Consider the following 23,950-nt stretch of genomic DNA (forward strand, 5'->3'; position numbering starts at 1 on the left):
TCATCCAAAAGACGGCACCTCCGACGGTGCAACACTCCCTCAGTACTGCATTAGAGTATCAGCCTGGATTTTGTACTCAAGTCTCTGGAGTGGGACTTGAACCCATAACCTGCTGACTCAGAGGTGAGAGTGCTACCAACTGAGCCACGGCTGATACCATCAAAGTGCACTGAAATAAGCTTGAATTACAGTTTTGAGATCAGCTTGCAGTATGCAAAAACTTTAAAAATATTTTACTGTGAAACGCATCATTTTACAGGAAGCCTTTTCTAACGAACTGCCAATCTGAGGTTCTACGTAAGGACTAACCAGCTAGTAATGTTTGTACGCAAACTGATTTTGAAGCAGAATCATAAATAATGAGGTAATTATGGCAATAACATTTAAAAGATTATAATTAGAATCATAGAAAATTTACGGCACAGAAGGAGGCCATTCGGCCCATCACGTCCCTATGACTGAGAAACGAGCCACACAGCCTAATCCCACTTTCCCGCATTTGGTCCATAGCCCTGCTGGTTACGGCTCTTCAGGTGCACATCCAGGTATTTTTTAAATGAGTTGATGGTGTCTGCCTCTATCACCCTCTCAGGCAGTGAGTTCCAGACCTCCGCCACCCTCTGGGTTAAAAAACATTTTCCTCATTTCTGCTCTAATCCTTCTACCAATTACTTTAAATCTATGTCTCCTGGTTATTGACCCCTCTGCTAAGGGAAATAGGTCCTTCCTATCCACTCTATCTAGGCCCCTCATAATTTTGTGCACCTCAATCAAATCACCCCTCAGCCTCCTCTGTTCCAAGGAAAACAACCCCAGCCTATCCAATCTGTCATAGCTACAATTCTCCAGTCCTGGCAACATCTTCGTAAATCTCCTCTGCGCTCTCTCTCTAGTGCAATTACATCCTTCCTGTAATGTGGTGACCAGAACTGTGCGCAATACTCAAGCTGTGGCCTAACTAGTGTTTTATCCAGTTCCAGCATAACATCACTGCTTTTATATCATATGCCTCGGCTAATAAAGGAAAGCATTCCCTATGTCTTCTTAACCACCTTATCTACCTGTCCTGCTACCTTCAGGGATCTGTGGACATGCACTCCAAGGTCCCTCACTTCCTCTATACCTCTCAGTATCCTCCCATTTATTGTGTATTCCCTTGCCTTTTTTGCTCTTCCCAAATGCAATACCTCACACTTCTCAGGATTGAACTCCATTTGCCACTTTTCTACCCATCAGACCAGTCCATTGATATCTGCCTGCAGTCTACACCTTTCCTCCTCACTATCAACCACACGGCCAATCTTTGTGACATCTGCAAATTTCTTAATCATGCCCCCTACATTTAAGTCCAAATTATTAATATATACCACAAAAAGCAAAGGACCGAGTACCGAGTCCTGCGACACCCCACTGAAAACAGCCTTCCAGTCGTAAAAACACCTGTCAACCATTACCCTTTGCTTCCTGCCACTGAGCCAATTTTGGATCCAATTTGTCACATTCCCTTGGATCCCATGGGCCTTTACTTTTTTGACCAAACTGCCATGTGGAACCTTGTCAAAAGCCTTGCTAAAATCCAAGTAGACTACATCAATTACGCTACCCTCATCGATCCTCCTTGTCACCTCCTCGAAAAATTCGATCAAGTTAGTCAGAGACGACCTCCCCTTAACAAATCCGTGCTGATTGACCATGATTGGTCTTTGCCTTTCTAAGTGACAGTTTATCCTGTCCCTCAGAATTGATTCCAATAATTTGCCCACCACCGAAGTTAGGCTGATTGGCCTGTAATTACTTGGTCTATCCTTCGCTCCCTTTTTAAACAATGGTACAACGTTAGCAGTCCTCCAATCCTCAGGCACTACGCCTGTATCCAATGAAGTTTGGAAAATGATTGTTAAAGCCTCTGCTATTTCCTACCTGGCTTCTTTTAACAGCCTGGGATACATTTCATCCGGCCCTGGTGATTTATCCACTTTCAAAGATGCTAATCTCCTTAATACTTCCTCTCTCACTATGTTTATCCCATCCAATATTTCACACTTCTCCTCTTTAACTTCAATCCCTGCATCATCCCTCTCCTTTGTGAAGACAGATGCAAAGTATTCATTAAGAACCGTACCCACGTCTTCCATCTCCACACATAGTCTCTAATAGGCCCAATTCTTTCCCTAGTTATCATCTTCCTCTTAATGTATTTATAAAACATCTTTGGGTTTTCTTTGATTTTACCTGCTAATATGTTTTCATGCCCTCTCTTTGCTTTGCTAATTTCCTTTTTAACTTCACCCCTGCACTTTGTATACTCCTAAACTTTCCTTAGTATTGAGTTCTCGGTGTCTATCATAGGCTTTCTTTTTCTGCCTTACCTTACCCTGAATGCTTCTTGACATCCAGGGGGCTCGAGATTTGGCAGCCCTCCCTTTTTCTTTGTGGGAATATGTTTACCCTGAACCCCTTGAATCACCCCTTTGAATGTTTCCCACTGCTCTGACACTGATTTACCTTCAAGTAGCTGTTTCCAGTTTACTTCTGCTAAATCACTTCTCAGTTTAGTAAAATTGGCCTTTCCCCAATTGAAAACTTAACTCCTGCTCTGTCTTTGTCCTGACGAAGGAGGTAAGCTCCGAAAGCTTGTGATTTTCAAATAAAACTATTGGACTATAACCTGGTGTTGTAAGATTCCTTACATCTATGCTAAAACTAACTGTATTATGATCACTATCACCAAAATGCTTTCCCACAATTAATTAGGATAAAACAATTAGAAATTGCCAAAGGAAACAATAATGCGTTTAATCTAACTGCAACAGAAAAAGTCTCATTAAATTAAAAAAATATATACATTTAAATGGACACAAATTAGCCTCAGTGACAAATGTAGTGGACCATAACTTTGGGCACCTTTTAACTGCAAACCCCCTGCCTGTAACCTGCTCTTCCACAGGATCATTGTGGCTATATCTATATTTAGTAGATATGAATGCAGATTTCATTCTTTGAAATTTTATGTCCTCACAAGTAAAAAATTACATATCAATAAAAGGTTAGATCTTTACACATGCAAGTAATCAAATAGGGATCTCTATATTGGAATTGATGATAGAACTGATAGCTTGAGAGATCCCATTCCAAAATAGAATCTACACATTTCTGTTGCTGTTTTTTTACTTATATTTTCTGCTTAACTTTTTTGAGTAAAACAAGTTTTGTCTAATTTCTTTGCAAAACTGAAATGAAGTACTAAACACATTTGATGTTTTAAAAAAGAATTAAGACTCTTGTATGATAAAGCTTTTAATGTTTGTAAATACAATATAACAATACTGTAAAAGAACTGAGTGATTGGATGGTACAGTAGAACCTTTTGTATCTACCTCTGACACATGGGCTCAGTATCAGCCAAGGCTGCCCTAATGGATATCGATCTACAATAAAGAAAATGGCCATAATATGGAATAAATTGGAAATTTGGCTTAAGCCATAAGGATGGCTAGTGTGGGCAGTAGAGTGAGACACTTCCCTAGAGTTAGGAAGTGAAAATCTGAGGTAATTCTCTGCTTCCATCTAGCTATGCCAGATCAAGAGAGGCAAAGGTAGAGGTTTTGAAGGGAAATGGTACATGGCATGGTGGAAAAAAACTTAAATGATAACTTTAAAATGGATATTGTCAATTTTCAGTGAATATGTATCTGGGCAGCTACAGAAAAAAAAGATTTGTAGCTCTGTTTCATATTTCAGATGTACAGTTAGCTGGTTTCTGTAAAAAAAAATAGTGTAGCAATAATGTACAACAACTACTTGCATTTATATAGTGCCTTTAACATGGAAAAATGTTCCAAGATGCTGAAGTGTTATTCATATAGTCACAGCTTTCTGGGCATTGCACTGGTACAGCATCCTCAGTATAGTGGAGTGGGACTGTTATTGTTTTGATCGCCACCCTATCCAAATTTTGCCAAATCAAGCAAAGTTGTGTTGAGCACAGCTTGTACTGTATCCCTGTAGGAAAGAGAAGAATCATGCTGAAGTGGTACCTAGTGCTTCCTGGCAGTCTCCAAGCAGGCTTATTCATCCTAATGGCAGCAGAGGCATTAAGGATAGACGGACTGAAGAACAGGAGATTATTTATCTTTTATATAAAAAAAAGTGGCATTGAAAATATGTTTTTAAAAAAGCCTTCTTCGATTTTTGGTTTAAACAATATGGTTAAGACAAAAGTTTAGACAATCAGTCCTAGTACTGTGGGTCAATGCATATTAATATATCTGCAACATATCTGTTGGTTATGTATAATTCATGCCGGATTAAGGAGTTTACTCATCTGACACTGAGTATTGTGTATACCTCATTGTCATCTCCTGAGTTGACAGTGTAGGAACACCACTGTGTGAATCAGTTAAGTTTTATGTCCAACTTTGGTGGAAGATCTGTATTTCAAAATAGTATATCCTTTTTGGTAATGGAAGAACTAGCGTGTTTGTCAAACATCTCAGATGGTAACAGCAGCAATACAGATTATGTATGTCTGATGTATGAATCCTTATGTACATGCATTTCATACAAATGTGTAAACTTTCTCATTGAATGCTACTGTAGATTCTGTCTATTTTATACTATGGATTCTATACAACTTATGTAATTATTGTCAATCATGTCAATAAATAACCTTTTACTATATATGAAGTACACACCAATATGTTAGTAAAAATCGGTGAATATAGAGTAGACTATTTTGGTTGCATATTTGAATGTAAGTGTTTTACTTGATCTTTGGTAGAACCTTTGTAATGTGCTGGAATTAGTTCTTCTACATTTAAAAGGAATACTTCCTCATAGTGTCTCTGATATTTTCTACTTGAGCAGCTAGCATTTGCAAATTTAGAATCCACTTAGACTGCATCATTAATTTTCTAATAGATGTGACTGTGAAAGACTCAAAAGCTTATGAAAGTAAATTCAGACTTTTCCAGGTAGAATGCTTCTCTAAAATGCTTTTGAACTTTCTGTCCAATTTTAGCATTTTCCTGTATTAGTAAAACATTGATAGCTACAGACTAGGTTGCACTCAGTTAATTATGTAAGAGGAGCTTTAAGGATTGAATAGTACAATTTGTTTATTTAGTGAAGTGTAATGTATTTAAACGGACTATTGTTACTTGACGATGTGCAGCATGTTTTTTATTAAATTGAAACATATTTCCCCAATTGACCAGGCTTAGTGACAGTGATCTTAACTATTTTAAAATGTTATGATTTTCTTTCCTGATTGTCGCAGTAAGGGCAAATAGAGGATGCAATAGATTTCATTCTTTAAGAATCATTGTTTTTCCTTGTAACTGTTTTCTTTTAAACCTCTTTACTTTTATTTCTTTCATATCATCTGTTTGACCCCAGAAGGTTAAACCTACCTAGTGTCCTGATGGGAATTGTTATACTTCGGCCCTGATCAGCTGTTTCAATTGCTGTATGTAGTTCTACATTACTATTATTCCCATCAAACTTTACAATTAAAATTCTATAACATATACATGTATTATACATGTTTGTAGCACATGTGACAATTATTTCCTAGTTATCACTGCTTGATCGACTTGCAGTGATTATGTTCCATGTAGCAGGATGACTGAGGGCCAGTTGGTCAGCCATAGGGCCCTGACCCCCGAATAAGGGTATGACCCTGTTAAGAAACCTCACCTTTTAAAAAGTAATTGAAGCTGGAGTGGGTGGAGACCTTCCCCAGTCAGGTAAGAGTAAAAGGATGAGGTCCAGAGAAGTAAAACCCCTGCACAGGAAGCTGGAAGGCAGCTTGGGCTGGCCTGGGCTCTGAGTCCTGAAAGAAGCTGATGAGCTGGAAGGCAGTTGGGGACAGCTGAATGAGCATGGGAGTGTAGAAAGTGTACTAGGCATTGCCAAAGGTACTGTGTAGTGTAACTTTGTGTGGAGTGAATTAAAAGAAAAATATTTAAAATACGAATGGTTCACGAACTATTGTGTGTCATATGAAGAAGGTAACGAGATGATAGGATCATGTGACATATGGTTATTTACTAACAGTCAGGAAGAAAATGGCATCGATGGGTCCTCAAATTGCATGCCGAGCTGGAAGACACCGCTGGAGAGGACCAATTCCAAAGCCATTAAACTGGCGAAGGAGGTGTCAAGTCTGGAATCCCACCTACATGACACCCAGGAGCTTCTCCAGGAGGGGAAGGAGAAGAAGCTGAAGCTGGGGCTGCAGGTGGTCTCCCTGCAGGCTCAGTTGGCGAGCAGCGAGTTCGCTGGTTAGACAGGTCCGCGAGCTGCATAAGGAGCTCGAGTACCTCAACAAACATCATCGGGCCGAGATGGAGGACCTGATAAGTTCCAAGGACGATGTGGGCAAGAGCATGCATGAGCTGGAGAAGGCAAAGCGAGCGCTGGAGCAGCAGGTAGAGGAGATGAGGACCCAGCTGGAGGAGCAGGCCGACGAGCTGCAGGGCACCGAGGATGCCAAGCTCTGCCTGGAGGTTAACCTGCAGGCCATGAAGGCACTTCACAAGGAAGAGAAAAGCCAGCTAACCATGACCGTCACCAGCCTTCAGCAGTCAGTCAATGAGAAGGTTGAGCAGAAGGAGCTGTTTGAGCAAGCTGCGCGGGTTCAGAAGGAAAGGCTGACTGGACAGCTCGGCGCATTGAACGGCAGGTCTGATGGTGTCCTTTCTCAAAAAGGTGGCTGAGCCAGAAGTGCAAGGCGATGGACACCAGCAGGAAATTTCCACGGAAAAGCCTGGGGTGAGGGCTGCTGTGAACGGGAGATGCCAGAGTCCACATGAAAAGGAAAAGCTGAAAACTCAAGACGCTGCATCAATGGCCTTTGAAATAGCCGAAAGGATTGTTCATGTGGCATGTGAACATGGGCGGCAAGAACTTGAAGTGATTGAGAAGGCAATTATTGAGCATGGAGCCGGGTCGGCTCAGAGCAATGCTGATGCCCTCTCCAGAGCATGTTGCCTCACGGTGCAGGCCGCTAGAGCCGACGTCTCTGTGCTGGGGGGGAAGGATGTGTAGCAGGGGACTGAGGGCAGGTAGGTCAGCCATAGGCTTATGAGGGCCCTGATTCCCGGAGAAGGATATGGCCCTTCTAAGAAACCTCAGCTTTAAAAAGTAATTGAGGCTGAAGGGGTGGAGACCTTCCCCAGCCAGATGAGAGTAAAAAGGTGAGGTCCAGAGAAGTAAAACCTGTGAACAGGAAGCTGGAAGGCAGCTAGGGCTGGCCTGGGCTATGAGTCCTGAAAGAAGCTGATGAGCTCATAGGCAGTTGAGGACAGCTGAAAAAGCCTGGGAGTGGGAAAATGTACGAGGTGTTGCCAAAGGTACTGTGTAGTGTAACATTATGTGGAGTAAATCAAAAGAAAATTATTTAAAATACGAATGGTTCACGGACTATTATGTGTCTTACGAGACAGTAGGACCATGTGACACCCATCATTTATCCTTCAGTCTTTCACCACATGCTGTTGCCATCTGCTTATGACAGCTACTCTCAGCAAAAAGAAAAGGGATCTAAAATCAAATTAAACCCTCTATATGGCAAATTCCACATATATTAAAATGTAATGGATTGCATGGGAGTGATATCAAGGCAATAATTGTGGTTCATCACATCATCCAAACCCTTCAGTGTTTTGTAATCACTGCCAAGTGGCCATTATTCACCATTTACTTTAGAACAATAATAATTACTCACCTGACTTTTAGTTTTGCCATCCCAGAAAAGCTACTTTAAATCTTTGTGTGAAGGAATAGGAATGTCTATTGAGCTGAGTTTTAACATTTCTCAAACTAACCTGTAAGCTAAGGTTCCAATAGGGATATGAGAATATCAGTTAAGTACAAATAAAAAGAAAACTGGGAGTGGAGGGGGGGGTGGGGTCCCCTTCTGAGAAAGCACATAGAATCATAGAAGTTTACAACATGGAAACAGGCCCTTTGGCCCAACATGTCCATGTCGCCCAGTTTATACCACTAAACTAGTCCCAATTGCCTGCACATGGCCCATATCCCTCAATACCCATCTTACCCATGTAACTGTCCAAATGCTTTTTAAAAGACAAAATTGTACCCGCCTCTACTACTGCCTCTGGCAGCTCGTTCCAGACACTCACCACCCTTTGAGTGAAAAAATTGCCCCTCTGGACCCTTTTGTATCTCTCCCCTCTCACCTTAAATCTATGCCCCCTCGTTATAGACTCCCCTACCTTTGGGAAAAGATTTTGACTATCTACCGTATCTATGCCCCTCATTATTTTATAGACTTCTATAAGATCACCCCGAAACCTCCTACTCTCCAGGGAAAAAAGTCTCAGTCTATCCAACCTCTCCCTATAAGTCAAACCATCAAGTCCCGGTAGCATCCTAGTAAATCTTTTCTGCACTCTTTCTAGTTTAATAATATCCTTTCTATAATAGGGTGACCAGAACTGTACACAGTATTCCAAGTGTGGCCTAACTAATGTCTTGTACAACTTCAACAAGACATCCCAACTCCTGCATTCAATGTTCTGACCAATGAAACCAAGCATGCTGAATGCCTTCTTCACCACCCTATCCACCTGTGACTCCACTTTCAAGGAGCTATGAACCTGTACTCCTAGATCTCTTTGTTCTATAACTCTCCCCAACGCCCTACCATTAACGGAGTAGGTCCTGGCCCGATTTGATCTACCAAAATGCATCACCTCACATTTATCTAAATTAAACTCCATCTGCCATTCATCGGCCCACTGGCCCAATTTATCAAGATCCTGTTGCAATCCTAGATATATCAAGGCAGAGAAGAAAGGCTCAGAGGATCACAACACCCACAGGGATATTGAAGACAAATTTTAAAGGCCTTTCTTGAACCTCACCTGAGACAGGATGGGGGGATGGTAGCTGCTCCTGAGGTCAGGGAAACCTACTACTATTAATTCATGGATATATAGTCCTCCAAATAAGAGAGATCATATTTAGTTCCACTTTGAAACAGGGTTGGTGAACCCTGGGGAGGGGTGGGGATGGGAGAGTAAGAGGAGCTTGGTGATTTGAAGGTGTTTGTTAATTTCAGTGACCTTTTAAAAAATGATTGTAGTACAGTATAATGCCAGTGTGGATGTTTTAAAATTTTTGAATCTAATGATGGCCGTAATTATGGAGGTGTTTGTAATAGCCAGAGAAGCTATTAGAACGTTCATCATTAAAACACTTTAGAACCTTTAACAAATAAAAGGAAAGGAAAGGACTTGCATTTGTACAGCGACTTTCACGACCTTAGGATGTCCTAAGTACGAATAAAAAGAAAAACAGGGGGCTCCCCTCCTGAGAAAGCACATGAAGCCTCTGACGTTCTTTTTGAAGTGTAGTCACTGTTGTAGGGAAACACTGCAGCCAATTTACACTCAGCAAGGTCCCACAAACTGCTGCAAGACATAGCCAGATAATCTGTTTTAGTGATGTTGGTTAAGGGATAAATATTGGCCAGGTCATCGGGAGAACTCTCCTGCTTACCTTTGAATAGTGTCATGGGATCTTTTATGCCCACCTGAGAGGGCAGACGGAGCCTCGGTTTAACGTGTCTGGCAGTGCAGCATTCTCTCAGCACTGCACTGAAGTGTCAGCCTGGGTTATGTGCTCGAGTCTGTATAGTGGGACTTGAACCCATGACCTTCTGACTCGGAGGCAAGAGTACCAAGGCTGAAACTTAATGGTGTCCTTGGGAGGATGGGTGCAGAAGGCTTCAGTTTTATTGTTGCTATACTTGAAAATTGTTTCTATTTATGACCTTTCACTCTCAGTCTTTATAATAGTACAAGTTTTAGTAAGTACTTTTGCTAAAAGTCATTTTTTTTCTCAGATTGCTGAAACAAAAGTCCAGCATAGGTCATGCCTGACGAACTTGATTAAAATTTTTTTAAAGAGTTGACTAAAGCAGTGAACAGGGGAATGTCTATGGATATTGTTTATATGGACTTCCAGAAGGCATTCGATAAAGTCCCTCATAAGAGACTGTTAACTAAAGTTGAAGCTCATCGAATTGAGGGCAAATTATTGACCTGGTTAGGAAATTGGCTGAGCGGCAGGAGACAGAGTAGGGATAATGGGCAGGAATTTAAATTGGCAGAATGTGACTAGTGGTGTCCCACAGGGATTTGTGTTGGGGTGTCAACTATTCACTGTATTTATTAACGACTTAGATGGCGGGATAGAGAGCCACATATCCATGTTTGTCGATGACACAAAGATAGGCAGCAGTGTAGATGGAAGCATAAAATTACAGAGATAGAGTACACCTGGAGTACTGTGTTCAGTTCTGCACACCACACCTTAGGAAGGATATGTTAGCCTTGGAGGGAGTGCAGCGTAGATTTACTAAAATGATACCTGGACTCCAAGGGTTAAATTATGAGGAGAGGTTACACAAACTAGGGTTGTATTTCCTGGAATTTAGAAGATTAAGGGGTGATTTGATCTTAAGTTTTCAAGATATTAAGGGGAACTGATGGGGTAGATAGAGAGAAACAATCTCCACTGTTTGAGGAGTCTAGGACTCGGGGACATAGCCTAAAAATTAGAGCCAGGACTTTCAGGAGTGAAGTTAGGAAACACTTCCACACTCAGAGTGGTAAAAGTTTGGAACTCTTCCGCATACGGCAGTTGATGCTAGCTTAATTGTTAATTTTAAATCTGAGATTGATAGATTTTTGTTAACCAAAGATATTAAGGGATATGGGGCTAAGGCAAGCATATGGAGTTAGGTCACAGATCAGACATGATCTCATTGAACAGGCTCGAGGGGCTAAATGGCCTACTCCTGTTCCTATGTTCCTGTGTGCACTATAATTTCTTCCTTGACTCACAGGGAGATGTTTGGCCACCTGTATAATCTCACATTTGAATGTCTTTTTTTAAAAGGTTATTTTCTCTGCAATGAACATGACAGTTCGCGACACAAATGGCTGAAGCAAACTCTTGACTCTTTCATACCTGAGGACTTAAGGAGCATAATTTCTGTGACTGACCTGGATGGCAGACACATTGGTCCACAGCAGCCACAAATGTATGACAAGGTGAGGCTGAATTTTGATCATGTTTTGCTAGACAGTTGCAAACACACCGGCTTTAAGGCAGTTGCTGTGCTGCGGTGATATAGCTCAATAAGGGTACAAAATGCAGCCCTGCAGGACTGTGCAGGGCTGCATTTTGTACCCTTATTGAGCTATATCATCAACTCAGTGCTGTGGTCCACACAGCACTGAGTTGATGATTTTTACTATACTGATTTTGAGTAGAGGCCAGGTGATACACTTTTAAAAAAAATTATTGATGTATAAGAATGTTAAAAAAAATCTCTCTGCAAGGATTTACTTTCACAAGCATGCATTCTATTAAAATTGAAGCTATAAAAAAGATGCACACAAAGATGATTTCAGAATGATCAGGAGTAAACTTGCGGATTATCTATATAAGAACCTAGTAAACAACAGTCAGTAAGGATTTAGAAGGGGTAGACCCGGCCTGACCAAGCTCCTTCACTTCAATGATGAAGTGACAACCCTACAATGTGGTGTACCTCGACTTCCTAAAAGGCACTTGACAGAATTCCATATGAAAGGCTATCAGCCAAGCTCAAAGCTGAGAGAGGATTCAGGGTAAATCTTGGGAATGGCTAAGAAATTGATTGAAGAGTAGAAAAGAGTGGGAATTTGTTAGATTTATGTTAGGGTGGGGTGGAGAGTTCCAGGGCTCACTGTTGGGGCCATTACTATTTCTAATGTATATCAATGACTTGACTTTATGAATTCCATGCAAATTCGTCAGATTTACAGATACCAAACTAGGAGAGGAAGTGAAATTGAAGGCCGGCGCTTATAAATTACAGAATGAGTTGGACAAAATATAAATATGGGCAGAAAGATGGCAGATGAACTTTAATGCAGACGTGTTAAGTACTGTACATTGGAAGGCAAAATGGACAACCCACATACTCCATGAATGGTATAGAAATAGCTAAGGATGAAATTGAAAGAGACATAGGAGTGTTCTTAGACTTGACGCTCAATATGCACAGCAATTAACAAAAGCCAATAGAATGTTGAACTACATAGCTCAAACAGTGGAATATAAGTCAGAGGAAGTTACAATGAAACTGTACAGTGCTCTGGTCATACTGCACCTTGAGTACTGTGTCCAGTTCTGGTTGTCCAGAAATGAGGGAGACATTTAAACATTAGAGGCAGTGCAGAGGAGATCCTTAGTTTAAAAAGTCTGCTTTGAGGAAAGACTAGAGAAACTGTAGCTTCCAGCCTGAAAAGGAGGTGCCTGAGATGTGATTTAGTAGAGGTATATAAGGTGATTACAGGCATAGAGATGGTAAATTCAGAATATTACTTTAAATTAAATTGTGAAAGTCGGCCAATGGGATATAGTAGTAAAAAAAATAAATTTAAGACTCATATCAGAAAATTCTTCACAGAGTGATTGGAATAGTGGAATGTGTGATGGAGTAGTGGAGGCATATAACTTGGAATCATTTAAGAACCAATTAGATGCTACATTGTTGGGTCTTTTTGGATGGATGTACTAACATGGGCCAAATGGTCTTCCTCATCTGTAGTTATCTTATGATTTAATTACGTGGCAAAGATCAATACTGCATGCAATCATAATGAGGTTTTTCAGTTTGCTAACTACACTGGGTGTGCTAATATCAGATCTTTAAACAAACATGTATATTGCCAAATAAGTAATTAGCTATAAACTTGCATTTTCCTCTATACAATTGTGCAAAGTTACCTGATGCTTAGCAATTTAGCAGTCAGTTTATCTCACACATGAGAGGATAAAGTTATTCAGGAGTGATTCTCCTTGCAACTTACATATGGGATACGTTTTGTGTTTAATGACTAAAATATATAAATAGAATAAAATGTTTTTATTCTGTGATGTGTGGAATAAAATATTTTTATTTAAAATTTATTTAATTCTAATAGACTTTTGTTAGTGAGAACAGGATATTATCTACTGGCTTTCACTTCTCTCTAGTGATTCTAAAGGATCAACGTTAGAAAACACATGCAAAAATGAACTTCAGAATGATATTTTAATAATTTGTTTAGTTACTTTATGCCAAGTTTGCTTTCATTACATTTATAATGCATTTAAAATCACGCTTACGTGCATGTGTGAGCAAAGCATTTCATTCTTTTTATTCGCTCATGGGATGTGGGCGTCGCTGGCGAGGCCAGCATTTATTGCCATCCCTAAATTGCCCTTGAGAAGGTGGTGGTGAGCCGCCTTCTTGAACCGCTGCAGTCTGTGTGGTGAAGGTCCTCCCACAGTCTGTTAGGTAGGGAGTTCCAGGATTTTGACCCAGCGACGATGAAGGAACGGCGATATATTTCCAAGTCAGGATGGTGTGTGACTAGAAGGGAACGCGCAGGTGGTGTTGTTCCCATGTGCCTGCTGCCCTTGTCCTTCTAGGTGGTAGAGGTCGCGGGTTTGGGAGGTGCTGTTGAAGAAGCCTTGGCGCGTTGCTGCAGTGCATCCTGTGGACGGTATACACTGCAGCCACTGTGCGCCGGTGGTGAAGGGAGTGAATGTTTAGGGTGGTGGATGGGGTGCCAATCAAGCAGGCTGCTTTGTCCTGGATGGTGTCGAGCTTCTTTTTGGAGCTGCACTCATCCAGGCAAGTGGAGAGTATTCCATCACACTCCTGACTTGTGCCTTGTAGATGGTGGAAAGGCTTTGTGGAGTCAGGAGGTGAGTCCCTCGCCGCCGAATACTCAGCCTCTGACCTGCTCTTGTAGCCACAGTATTTATATGGCTGGTCCAGTTAACTTTCTGGTCAGTGGTGACCCCATGATGTTGGTGGGGGATTCGGTGATGGTAACGCCGTTGAATGTCAAGCGGAGGTGGTTAGACTCTCTCTTGTTGGAGATGGTCATTGCTTGGCACTTGTCCGGCATGAATGTTACTTGCCACTTATCAGCCCAAGCCTGGATGTTGTCCAGGTCTTGCTGCATGCAGGCTCCGACTGCTTCGTTATTTGAGGGGTTGCGAATGGAACTGAACACTGTGCAATTGTTGGCGAACATCCCCATTTCTTACCTTATGATGGAGGGAAGGGCATTGATGAAGCAGCTGAAGATGGTTGGGCCTAGGACACCGCCCTGAGGAACTTCTGCAGCAATGTCCTGGGGCTGAGATGATTGGCCTCCAAAAATCACTACCATCTTCCTTTGTGCTAGGTATGACTCCAGTGACTGGAGAGAATTCCTCCTGATTCCCATTGACTTCAATTTTACTAGGGCTCCTTGGTGCCGCACTCGGTCAAATGCTGCCTTGATGTCAAGGGCAGTCACTCTCGCCTCACCTCTGGAATTCAGCTCTTTTATAAGAACATAAGAAATAGGAGCAGGAGTAGGCCAATCGGCCCCTCGAGCCTGCTCCGCCATTCAATAAGATCATGGCTGATCTGATCCTAATCTCAAATCTAAATTCATGTCCAATTTCCTGCCCGCTCCCCATAACCCTTAATTCCCTTTACTTCTAGGAAACTGTCTATTTCTGTTTTAAATTTATTTAATGATGTAGCTTCCACAGCTTCCTGGGGCAGCAAATTCCACAGACCTACCACCCTCTGAGTGAAGAAGTTTCTCCTCATCTCAGTTTTGAAAGAGCAGCCCCTTATTCTAAGATTATGCCCCCTAGTTCTAGTTTCACCCATCCTTGGGAACATAATTACCGCATCCACCCGATCAAGCCCCTTCACAATCTTATATGTTTCAATAAGATCGCCTCTCATTCTTCTGAACTCCAATGAGTAGAGTCCCAATCTACTCAACCTCTCCTCATATGTCCGCCCCCTCGTCCCCGGGATTAACCGAGTGAACCTTCTTTGTACTGCCTCGAGAGCAAGTATGTCTTTTCTTAAGTATGGACACCAAAACTGTATGCAGTATTCCAGGTGCGGTCTCACCAATACCTTATATAACTGCAGCAATACCTCCCTGTTTTTATATTCTATCCCCCGAGCAATAAAAGCCAACATTCCGTTGGCCTTCTTGATCACCTGCTGCACCTGCAAACTAACTTTTTGATCTTCTTGCACTAGGACCCCCAGATCCCTTTGTACTGCAGTACTTTCCAGTTTCTCGCCATTAAGATAATAACTTGCTCTCTGATTTTTCCTGCCAAAGTGCATAACCTCACATTTTCCAATATTGTATTGCATCTGCCAAATCTCCGCCCACTCACCCAGCCTGTCTATATCCCCTTGTAGGTTTTTTATGTCCCCCTCACTCTCCACTTTCCCTCCCATCTTTGTATCATCTGCAAACTTTGATACGTTACACTCTGTCCCCTCCTCCAAATCGTTAATATAGATTGTAAAGAGTTGGGGACCCAGCACCGACCCCTGTGGAACACCACTGGCTACTGGTTGCCAGTCCGAGAATTAACCATTTATCCCAACTCTCTGCTTCCTGTTAGATAACCAATCCTCCACCCATGCCAGAATATTACCCCCAATCCAGTGATTCTTTATCTTGAGCAATAATCTTTTATGTGGCACCTTGTCGAATGCCTTCTGGAAGTCCAAATACACTACGTCCACTGGTTCCCCTTTATCCACCCTGGACGTTATGTCCTCAAAGAACTCAAGCAAATTTGTCAGCCATGCTGACTTTGTCCTATTAAATTATGTTTATCCAAATGTTCCGCTACTGTCTCCTTAATAATGGACTCCAAAATTTTACTCACCACAGATGTTAGGCTAACTGGTCTATAATTTCCAGCCTTCTGCCTACTACCCTTTTTAAATAAGGGTGTTACATTAGTAATTTTCCAATCTGCCGGGACCTTTGCCGAGTCCAGAGAATTTTGGAAAATTATTACCAAAGCATCCACAATCCCTACTGCCACTTCCCTCAAGACCCTCGGATGTAAGCCATCAGGTCCAGGGGATTTATCTGCCTTGAGTCCCATTATTTTACTGAGTACCAATTCCTTAGTGATTTTAATCGTATTTAGCTCCTCCCCCCCCCCAGAGCCCCCTGTTTGTCCAGTGTTGGGATATTCTTAGTGTCCTCTACCGTAAAGACTGAAACAAAATATTTGTTCAGCATTTTTGCCATCTCCATGTCTCCCACCATTAATTTCCCAGTCTCATCCTCTAAGGGACCTACGTTTGCCTTAGCCACCCTTTTTCTTTTTATATAACTGTAGAAACTCTTGCTATCTGTTTTTATATTTTTTGCTAATTTATTTTCATAATCTATCTTCCCTTTCTTAATCAATCCTTTAGTTTCTTTTTGCTGTCTTTTGAAGACTTTCCAATCTTCTATCCTCCCACTAAGTTTGGCTACCTTATATGTCCTTGTTTTTAGTCGGATACTGTCCTTAATTTCTTTACTTAGCCACGGATGGCTGCCATTTCTTTTACACCCTTTTTTCTTCAGTGGAATATATATTTTTTGAAAGTTGTAAAATAACTCCTTGAATGAACACCACTGCTCATGTACCGTCGCACCCTTTAATCTATTTTCCCAGTCCACTTTAATCAATTCCGCTCTCATACCATCATAGTCTCATGTTTTGTCCATGTTTGGACCAAGGCTGTGATGAGGTCTGGAGCCGAGTGGTCCTGGCAGAACCCAAACTGAGCATCGGTGAGCAGGTTATTGGTGAGTAAGTGCCACTTGATCGCACTGTCGACGACACCTTCCATCATTTTGCTGATGATTGAGAGTAGACTGATGGGGCGGTAATTGGCCGGATTGGATTTGTCCTGCTTTTTGTGGACAGGACATACCTGGGCAATTTTCCACATTCAACGGCATTACCATCGTCGAATCCCCCACCATCAACATCCTGGGGGTCACCATTGACCAGCAACTTAACTGGACCAGCCATATAAATACTGTGGCTACAAGAGCAGGTCAGAGGCTGGGTATTCTGCGGCGAGTGACTCACCTCCTGACTCCCCAAAGCCTTTCCACCATCTACAAGGCACAAGTCAGGAGTGTGATGGAATACTCTCCACTTACCTGGATGAGTGCGGCTCCAACAACACTCAAGAAGCTTGACACCATCCAGGACAAAGCATCCCGCTTGATTGGCACCCCATCCACCACCCTATACATTCACTCCCTTCACTTCCGGCGCACAGTGGCTGCAGTGTGTACCATCCACAGGATGCACTGCAGCAACTCGCCAAGGCTTCTTCGACAGCACCTCCCAAACCCGCGACCTCTACCACCTAGAAGAACAGCAGCAACAGGCACATGGGAACAACACCACCTGCACGTTCCCCTCCAAGTCACACACCATCCTGACTTGGAAATATATCATCGTTCCTTCATCGACGCTGGGTCAAAATCCTGGAACTCCCTACCTAACAGCACTGTGGGAGAACCTTCACCACATGGACTGCAGTGGTTCAAGAAGGCGGCTCACCACCACCTTCTCGAGTGCAATTAGGGATGGGCAATAAATGCTGGCCTCGCTAGCGACGCCCACATCCCATGAACAAATTTTAAAAAAGGTAGATTGGTGAGGACGAGGTCACATAGGATTTTCCCTCGTGTTGGTTCGCTCACCACCTGCCGCATGCCCAGTCTGGCAGCTATATCCTTCAGGACTCGGCCAGCTTGGTCAGTAGTGGTGCTACTGAGCCACTCTTGGTGATGGACATTGAAGTCCCCCACCCAGAGTACATTCTGTGCCGTTGCTACCGTCAGTGCTCAACAAGTGGTGCTCAACATGGAGGAAGACTGATTCATCAGCTGAGGGAGGGCGGTAGGTGGTAATCAGCAGGAGGTTTCCTTGCCCATGTTTGACCTGATGCCATGAGATTTCATGGGGTCCGGTGTCAATGTTGAGGACTCCCAGGGCCATTCCCTCCTGACTGTATATCACTGTACCGCAACCTCTGGTCGGTCTGTCCTGCCGGTGGGCATACCCAGGGATGGTGATGGAAGAGTCTGGGACGTTGGCTGAGTATGGCTATGTCAGGCTGTTGCTTGACTAGTCTGTGGGACAGCTCTCCTAATTTTGGCACAAGTCCCCAGATGTTAGTGAGGAGGACTTTGCAGGGTCAACTGGGCTTGGTTTGCCTTTGTCGTGTCCAGTGCCTCGTGGTCCGATGCCGGGTGGTCCGTCCGGTTTTATTCTTATTGTGACTTTCTGTAGTGAGATTGTACAACTGAGTGGCTTGTGTATTGTTAAATACAGCAAACTGTATGCTGGAGCCCCACCTATGACTGGTTTTGCATTGGGCTAAAGATGGTAACTCGACACCTGATAGAAAGATGCTATATAAATGCAAGTTCTTAAAGATATGATTCTTTGCTTAGTGATCTAACAATACCATAGGAGGTGAATCGGTTTTGCATTAATGCCAATCCTTGTTGGTATTGCTTCTGAATTTCTCTTTAAATACCATTCCTGTGGCAATCTAAAACTCCTTTTTTATATGCCCTTTGTATCCTCCGTGGTAGATCTACAATTGATGCCTAATTTAGGACTAAAGTCAGTTGTTGTTCTAGAATTAGATGACATTCTGCAATCAGTCAACATCAGATTAAGTGCCAGACTCCTGTCCATATGTAAATAGGACCATTGATTCTGTGTTGAATTTTTGAATATCCATGTTATATTGATTTTAGCCACATGGGGGTGCTCAGTTGTCAGGTTTTACTCAACATTTCTGATTGAGGGAAATTATTCTACTTCCTTGACTTTATACACAGTGCTTGACCTTTATATCCAGCACAAGTGCAATCAGTCCAAGCATGAATAAAATACAATTGGATTCTATTGTTTTATAGTTTCACTAAAAATGATAACACTACTTAATTTGTTTTGATTAGCAATATTAGCCTTTGAGAAGTTTTTCAGATGAATTCCTCCCTGCTATTCATTATTTGTAAATTACAGGGAATTTAATTCCATAATTTCCATTTAAAAACTACATAGTCTTAACTGATGATCTAGATACAACCATTCCCTGCCCTGAGAGATTGTCCTTTTCCTACATTTGTTGTCTTAAAAAGCTTAAATACTGAAACTCGGTAATCAGACTGCTGGGCTTTATCTCAAGGGATATGTTGAGTCCAGCACTCAGAGGTTGTACTGTGCCCATATGTATAAGCCACATTAGCAATGGCACTTGTGCCTGTGGGGATATTGTGTCATGCTGCACGTCTCAAGTGATTGCTGAGTTCAAGTGAGAAAAAAAATCTTTATCATTTTCCCAACGAGACAGCCTGTGAACAACAGCAGGTCAAAAATGAGTTTAACCAAATAGTGAGTTTCCAAATGTTTACACACTTGTAACTCTTAGAACTTCTTCTGAATAGATGCTTCATTGTTTGTGAGATGGATTTGAAATTGCTCCTCCAAACTCTCTTTTTGCCTGAGGTTGTATCCCCTGCTGTTTCCAGACAGTTAGTTTTCTTCAGTGGGTCCAGTAGGTATCCCAGCTTTGTCTATGATGTATCTCTTTATTAGGGTCACCGTGTTCACTTTTTGACATCTCCAGACACATTTCATCCCAGGGCACCTTGAAGTAGTGCTTATGACGTCAGAATTGTGAATCTCACTGTTCATTTACCTTTTCAGCAACTCTGCAGTTAGAAATAATTCTTGTTTGGGTAGCAGTTTTCATAGCATTTTTTTGGGGTGGTTACCAATTCCGCAACATACAATTACTTTGTAAAAGGAAGAAAATGAAGTGCCTCATCATATCTTCAGTGTGTTCCAATGTTCTTTACAACTAATGGATTACTTTTTTGAAGTGCAGTTACTGTTATATAGGTAAACACTGCAGACAGTTTGTGCACAGTGAAATCTCACAAACAGCAAATGAATGGATGACAATTTATTTTTGGAGGTATTGGTTAAAGATTGTATATGATCCCATGGCATTGTGCCATGGGATGATGTCCCATCTGCCTGTTCAGGCGAATGTATATCAGGTAAACATCTCAGCCGAAAACTGGCACCTTTTGATAATGTACTGAAGCCTAGATTATGTGCTAAAGTTTATAATAAGGCTTGAAACCAGCAATGACTTGGGTTAAGGGCTGACAACTGAGCCAAGTTGACTTTAAAGTGGGAAGAGAAGGAGATATTAATAAAAGACTCTCTGTCACCTGGACTTGTCCATTTTTTTGGGTAGCTCTTCTATTTTCTTACCAGGTTGTTTTGCTCTCTTAGGTGCTAGTGGACACACCATGTTCAAATGACCGAAGTTGGCTGTTCTCCTCTGATGTCCTTCAGGCTTGCATGAGGATTACACACAGGCCTAATCTACCAGTTTTGCAGAGGCAATTACTCAGGTATGAGAGGAAAAACGTTAAAGCCCATCTGTTCGTGTTTTACATTTTAAATGGAATAATTGTCCAATATTTCAGTGAGCGAGTGGTCAGTCTATGGAACAGACTCCCTAGGGAGATGGTGGAAGCAGTTGGTATTGATTCATTCAAATGTAAATTAGATAGATTTCTTCAGAAAATAAAATTTTGGGAAACAGTTTATGGGTAATTTGAGACAAGATATGTGGTAAGTGTAGGATGCTTGGGAGGAAAAAGGTGACTTTGGACCTATGGTTCCCAAAACTCTCCACCACTAGGGTTTTCCTTGTGTCATTTCTGCATCTGTTGTAGACTAATTGATAGAGATTGATTGCTGTAATTAGTCAACATCTCGATTATCATTGTATCATGTGACTACCAGGATGGTAGAAGGCAAATTAGATGGACTGTCATCTTTTTTCATCTGGCAATTCCTATGTTCCTATGATAAACCAGAAGCCAGTCTTAACCTTACTTAAGATCTCACTCTGAGATAATGGCCTGCCCAGACTATTTGCTCTCATTTTGCTTTCAGAAGATCATACAGCATCAATCCACACAGTAGATAGATTATTATTTATCCATATGTTGTTTGTCTTAATTTAGTCTGTAGGAGTATTATTCACAAGTACTAAATGATGCAGTTTATTATTTCTATCATATAACCTATTGCATTTATTTCTCATGCCTCTTTTTCTTTTTGTTCAATTATACTTTCTTAAATTTGATTTTTATATTGATTTTAATTCTCAGAACTGTATGTGGAGTTCAAGTTTAAAAATTTCTGCCAAAATGGATGATGATAAATTCTATTTGATTGCATTGCATTGATTATTATATATGCTCTGTAATTATACTGCTGCTTTAATTCCAGTATATTCTTTCAGATGGGGGAAAGTCACTTTATCCCAAAAATATCTCTAGAAGCACTATAGTATAATGATTTTCATTATTGTTCTTGGCACTTTATGTACTCTTTAGCTGACCACTTTTTATAGAATACGAAAATGACAGGAAAAGACCAAATGGTCCATCAAACCTGTGCCATGTAGTTGTGATGCCTTATGCATCACGATACGGCCACTCCCTACCTCCCCAAATCCATGTAATCGCCAGGGAGAGGCAGATTTTGATTATTTCTTACTTTAATTACAGTACTTTAATCAGTTACTGATTATAAAACAACTGCAATATGAAGTTTAAATTGTGTGATTGGAATGAGATGAAATAAGAAAAGAACTAAACAGCAATATGTAAAGCAACTTACTTGTGAAAAATGGCTGTGGCGAGGTCTTTAGCAACAAGCAGCAACGTTGTTTTTTAGTGGAATGAAAGCCTCTGATGCTTTCTAATGAGAATGTGTTAGGTTTTGTAGCAACATTTTTACAGTAAGTATCCACAGTTGCATTTTTGTACACCTTTTCAATATGGACATGATGTAAATATTTTGGCTCAGATGAGCGAATTCACCTGTTGGTGACTTTTAACTTTTATCTATGCATGCCACAATGGTTACCTGTAAAGCTTTTTTTTTTATTAGAATTCTAGAAACATAGACCTCTGGTTATTTGCAACATTGTGAACAAATTTATCAAGAAATCTCTTACAATTCTCTAATTTTAAAAATATTTATGATATTAAATATTTTAATGATTAAAGAGTTTAAATTAAAAGAGGAAATTAAGTATTGAATGATAGAATAGAAACATTTTGGTCATTGGTATGATGTTTTGGATGGTGTGACAAGCAAGTGTACTCTGTTTATAATGTGACTAATGGGTTCATTTGCAATCTTCATAATTGTATTATAAATTACATGTATGGGTTTCTTTATGCGATACTACTTTTTAAGCTTATTTTTAGGTTAATAAATTGGTATTAAAAATTACATTGATAAATTTTTTCACATAATTACAAAATAGATATAATGCAATATCAATTCACTGTTCAGTATTCTAATTGATTTTAGCTGACCTTTGATCACACTTGCTCCACATTGATTTCATCATTATTCACTGAAACTAGCTCTGACACACAGAACTCCCATCATGGAGCCCTAGTTTCTTGCTGCTCTTAGCTGCTAGCTACTGGCAGCCTATTGTTTCACCCAACAATGAATCCATCTACCTGAGCTTCAACTTGCCCAGTCATTTGTGAGCAGGGAAAATACACAATGAACCCTAACAAGGTTTATCCACATCCTGTTTGACCTCAGATGAATTTTGTACTCCACATCTGGTCCTTCAAGATAGCATTCATCCACAAGCAGAACATTGCCTGCCTGCCTACCCACGTTCCTTCAGTTGCTGTCAAAATCCTAATCCATCTCATCATCACTTCAAGGATCGATTTCTCCAACTCTCTCTTTGAAAGCACCTCCTTCATAAACTACAGTGAATTCATAACTCCATGGCCCATTCCCACTTCAGCAGGAAGTCCTTCACACCCATTACCCCATGTCTTTACAAAGCTCCTCTGGCTTCCTGTACCTCAGCACTTGATTTCTGGATCTTTAGCCTCTGCTTTAGATCCCACTCTCTCCTTCCTCCAACCTACTTGAGCGATCTTATCCAACCATATATCTTTACTCACATGCTCTACTCCTCTGGTTCCAAATTACTTGTTGATTATTTCCTTCTCTTCTGCTGCACTATTGAAGGCCAATCATTCACTCACTATGCTGTGGTCCTCTGGAATTCTTTCCTAAAGCCACTTCACTTGCTACTTCCCTCCCTATCTTCAAAAACCTCTATGAAACTAATGCCTTTGACGTTGCCTTCAGTCTCCCTTTTTCCCCCATAAATTTCCTCCTTTTCCTGCTTGGTGTCCATCTCATTAGCTTGGAAGCACTCTGAGGTGTTCCTTCATGTGAGGAGTGCTATATAAATGCAATTTGTTTTTGACAACTTTGTGCAGGGGTAAATGGTTTTTGTTTCCAGTGGCAAGTAGTCATAAAACTACAGTAAATAAATGTGTAAAAAAGTTTTGATGAGTTTTTCTAATTGCCTTCAATTTCCCCTTCCCTAATTTGTCTTCTAGAAAATGTAATCTTCACTTTTACTTGGATTAAACTTTTTTAAAAATAAAGATAGAATGAAGAAGCCTGCACTATACTTAATCCATATTAAATGTAACCTGGGAGTGCATGATGTTGACGCTGGGTGCAACATGTAATGACATTCTTCACCTTGAGCACAAAATTTCACAAAAAAAGTTTTAAATATATATCACACGTGCATATCTATTTTACAATACATTTTTTTGCACATGAGTCTCTTTTCTCTAATCCCCAGAGGTTTTCCCAAATGGAACTGACGTGACATGACTTTTCAAACAGCACTATATTCAGGGTTGGCACTCACCCTCGATATGGAAAGAAAATGGAACAGACCAAACCTGCTGCTTCATTTTGTAAATCTATATATCGTTAGTAGACTGAAGTTAATGTTTACAAAATACTTGGCACGTAAATCCGCCTGCAGTTATTATTGATAGAAATGTACAATTAGCTAATTGATAACCGCCCTGGAGCTGCACTCAGCTATTATCAATTAACTAATTGTGCATTATATCAA

At 41.0% G+C, this 23,950-nt stretch overlaps 1 protein-coding gene across 3 annotated transcripts in view; it reads left to right on the top strand.

Moving 5' to 3' along the window:
• nsun3 (NOP2/Sun RNA methyltransferase 3) overlaps positions 1–23,950 on the top strand; it is a 62,122-nt gene that overhangs the window by 21,988 nt on the left and 16,184 nt on the right. For all 3 annotated transcript variants that reach the window (XR_010964394.1, XM_067992839.1, XM_067992838.1), the window contains exons 4-5: positions 10,933–11,087; positions 20,239–20,360. Coding sequence is in view for 2 of the 3 variants with exons in the window: in XM_067992839.1 (XP_067848940.1) it covers positions 10,933–11,087; positions 20,239–20,360 (277 nt within the window). In the remaining variant the exon portion in view is untranslated. The remainder of the gene's footprint in view (positions 1–10,932; positions 11,088–20,238; positions 20,361–23,950) is intronic.

The sequence above is a fragment of the Heptranchias perlo genome, chromosome 11, assembly GCF_035084215.1.
Source record: "Heptranchias perlo isolate sHepPer1 chromosome 11, sHepPer1.hap1, whole genome shotgun sequence".
Lineage (NCBI taxonomy): Eukaryota > Metazoa > Chordata > Chondrichthyes > Hexanchiformes > Hexanchidae > Heptranchias > Heptranchias perlo.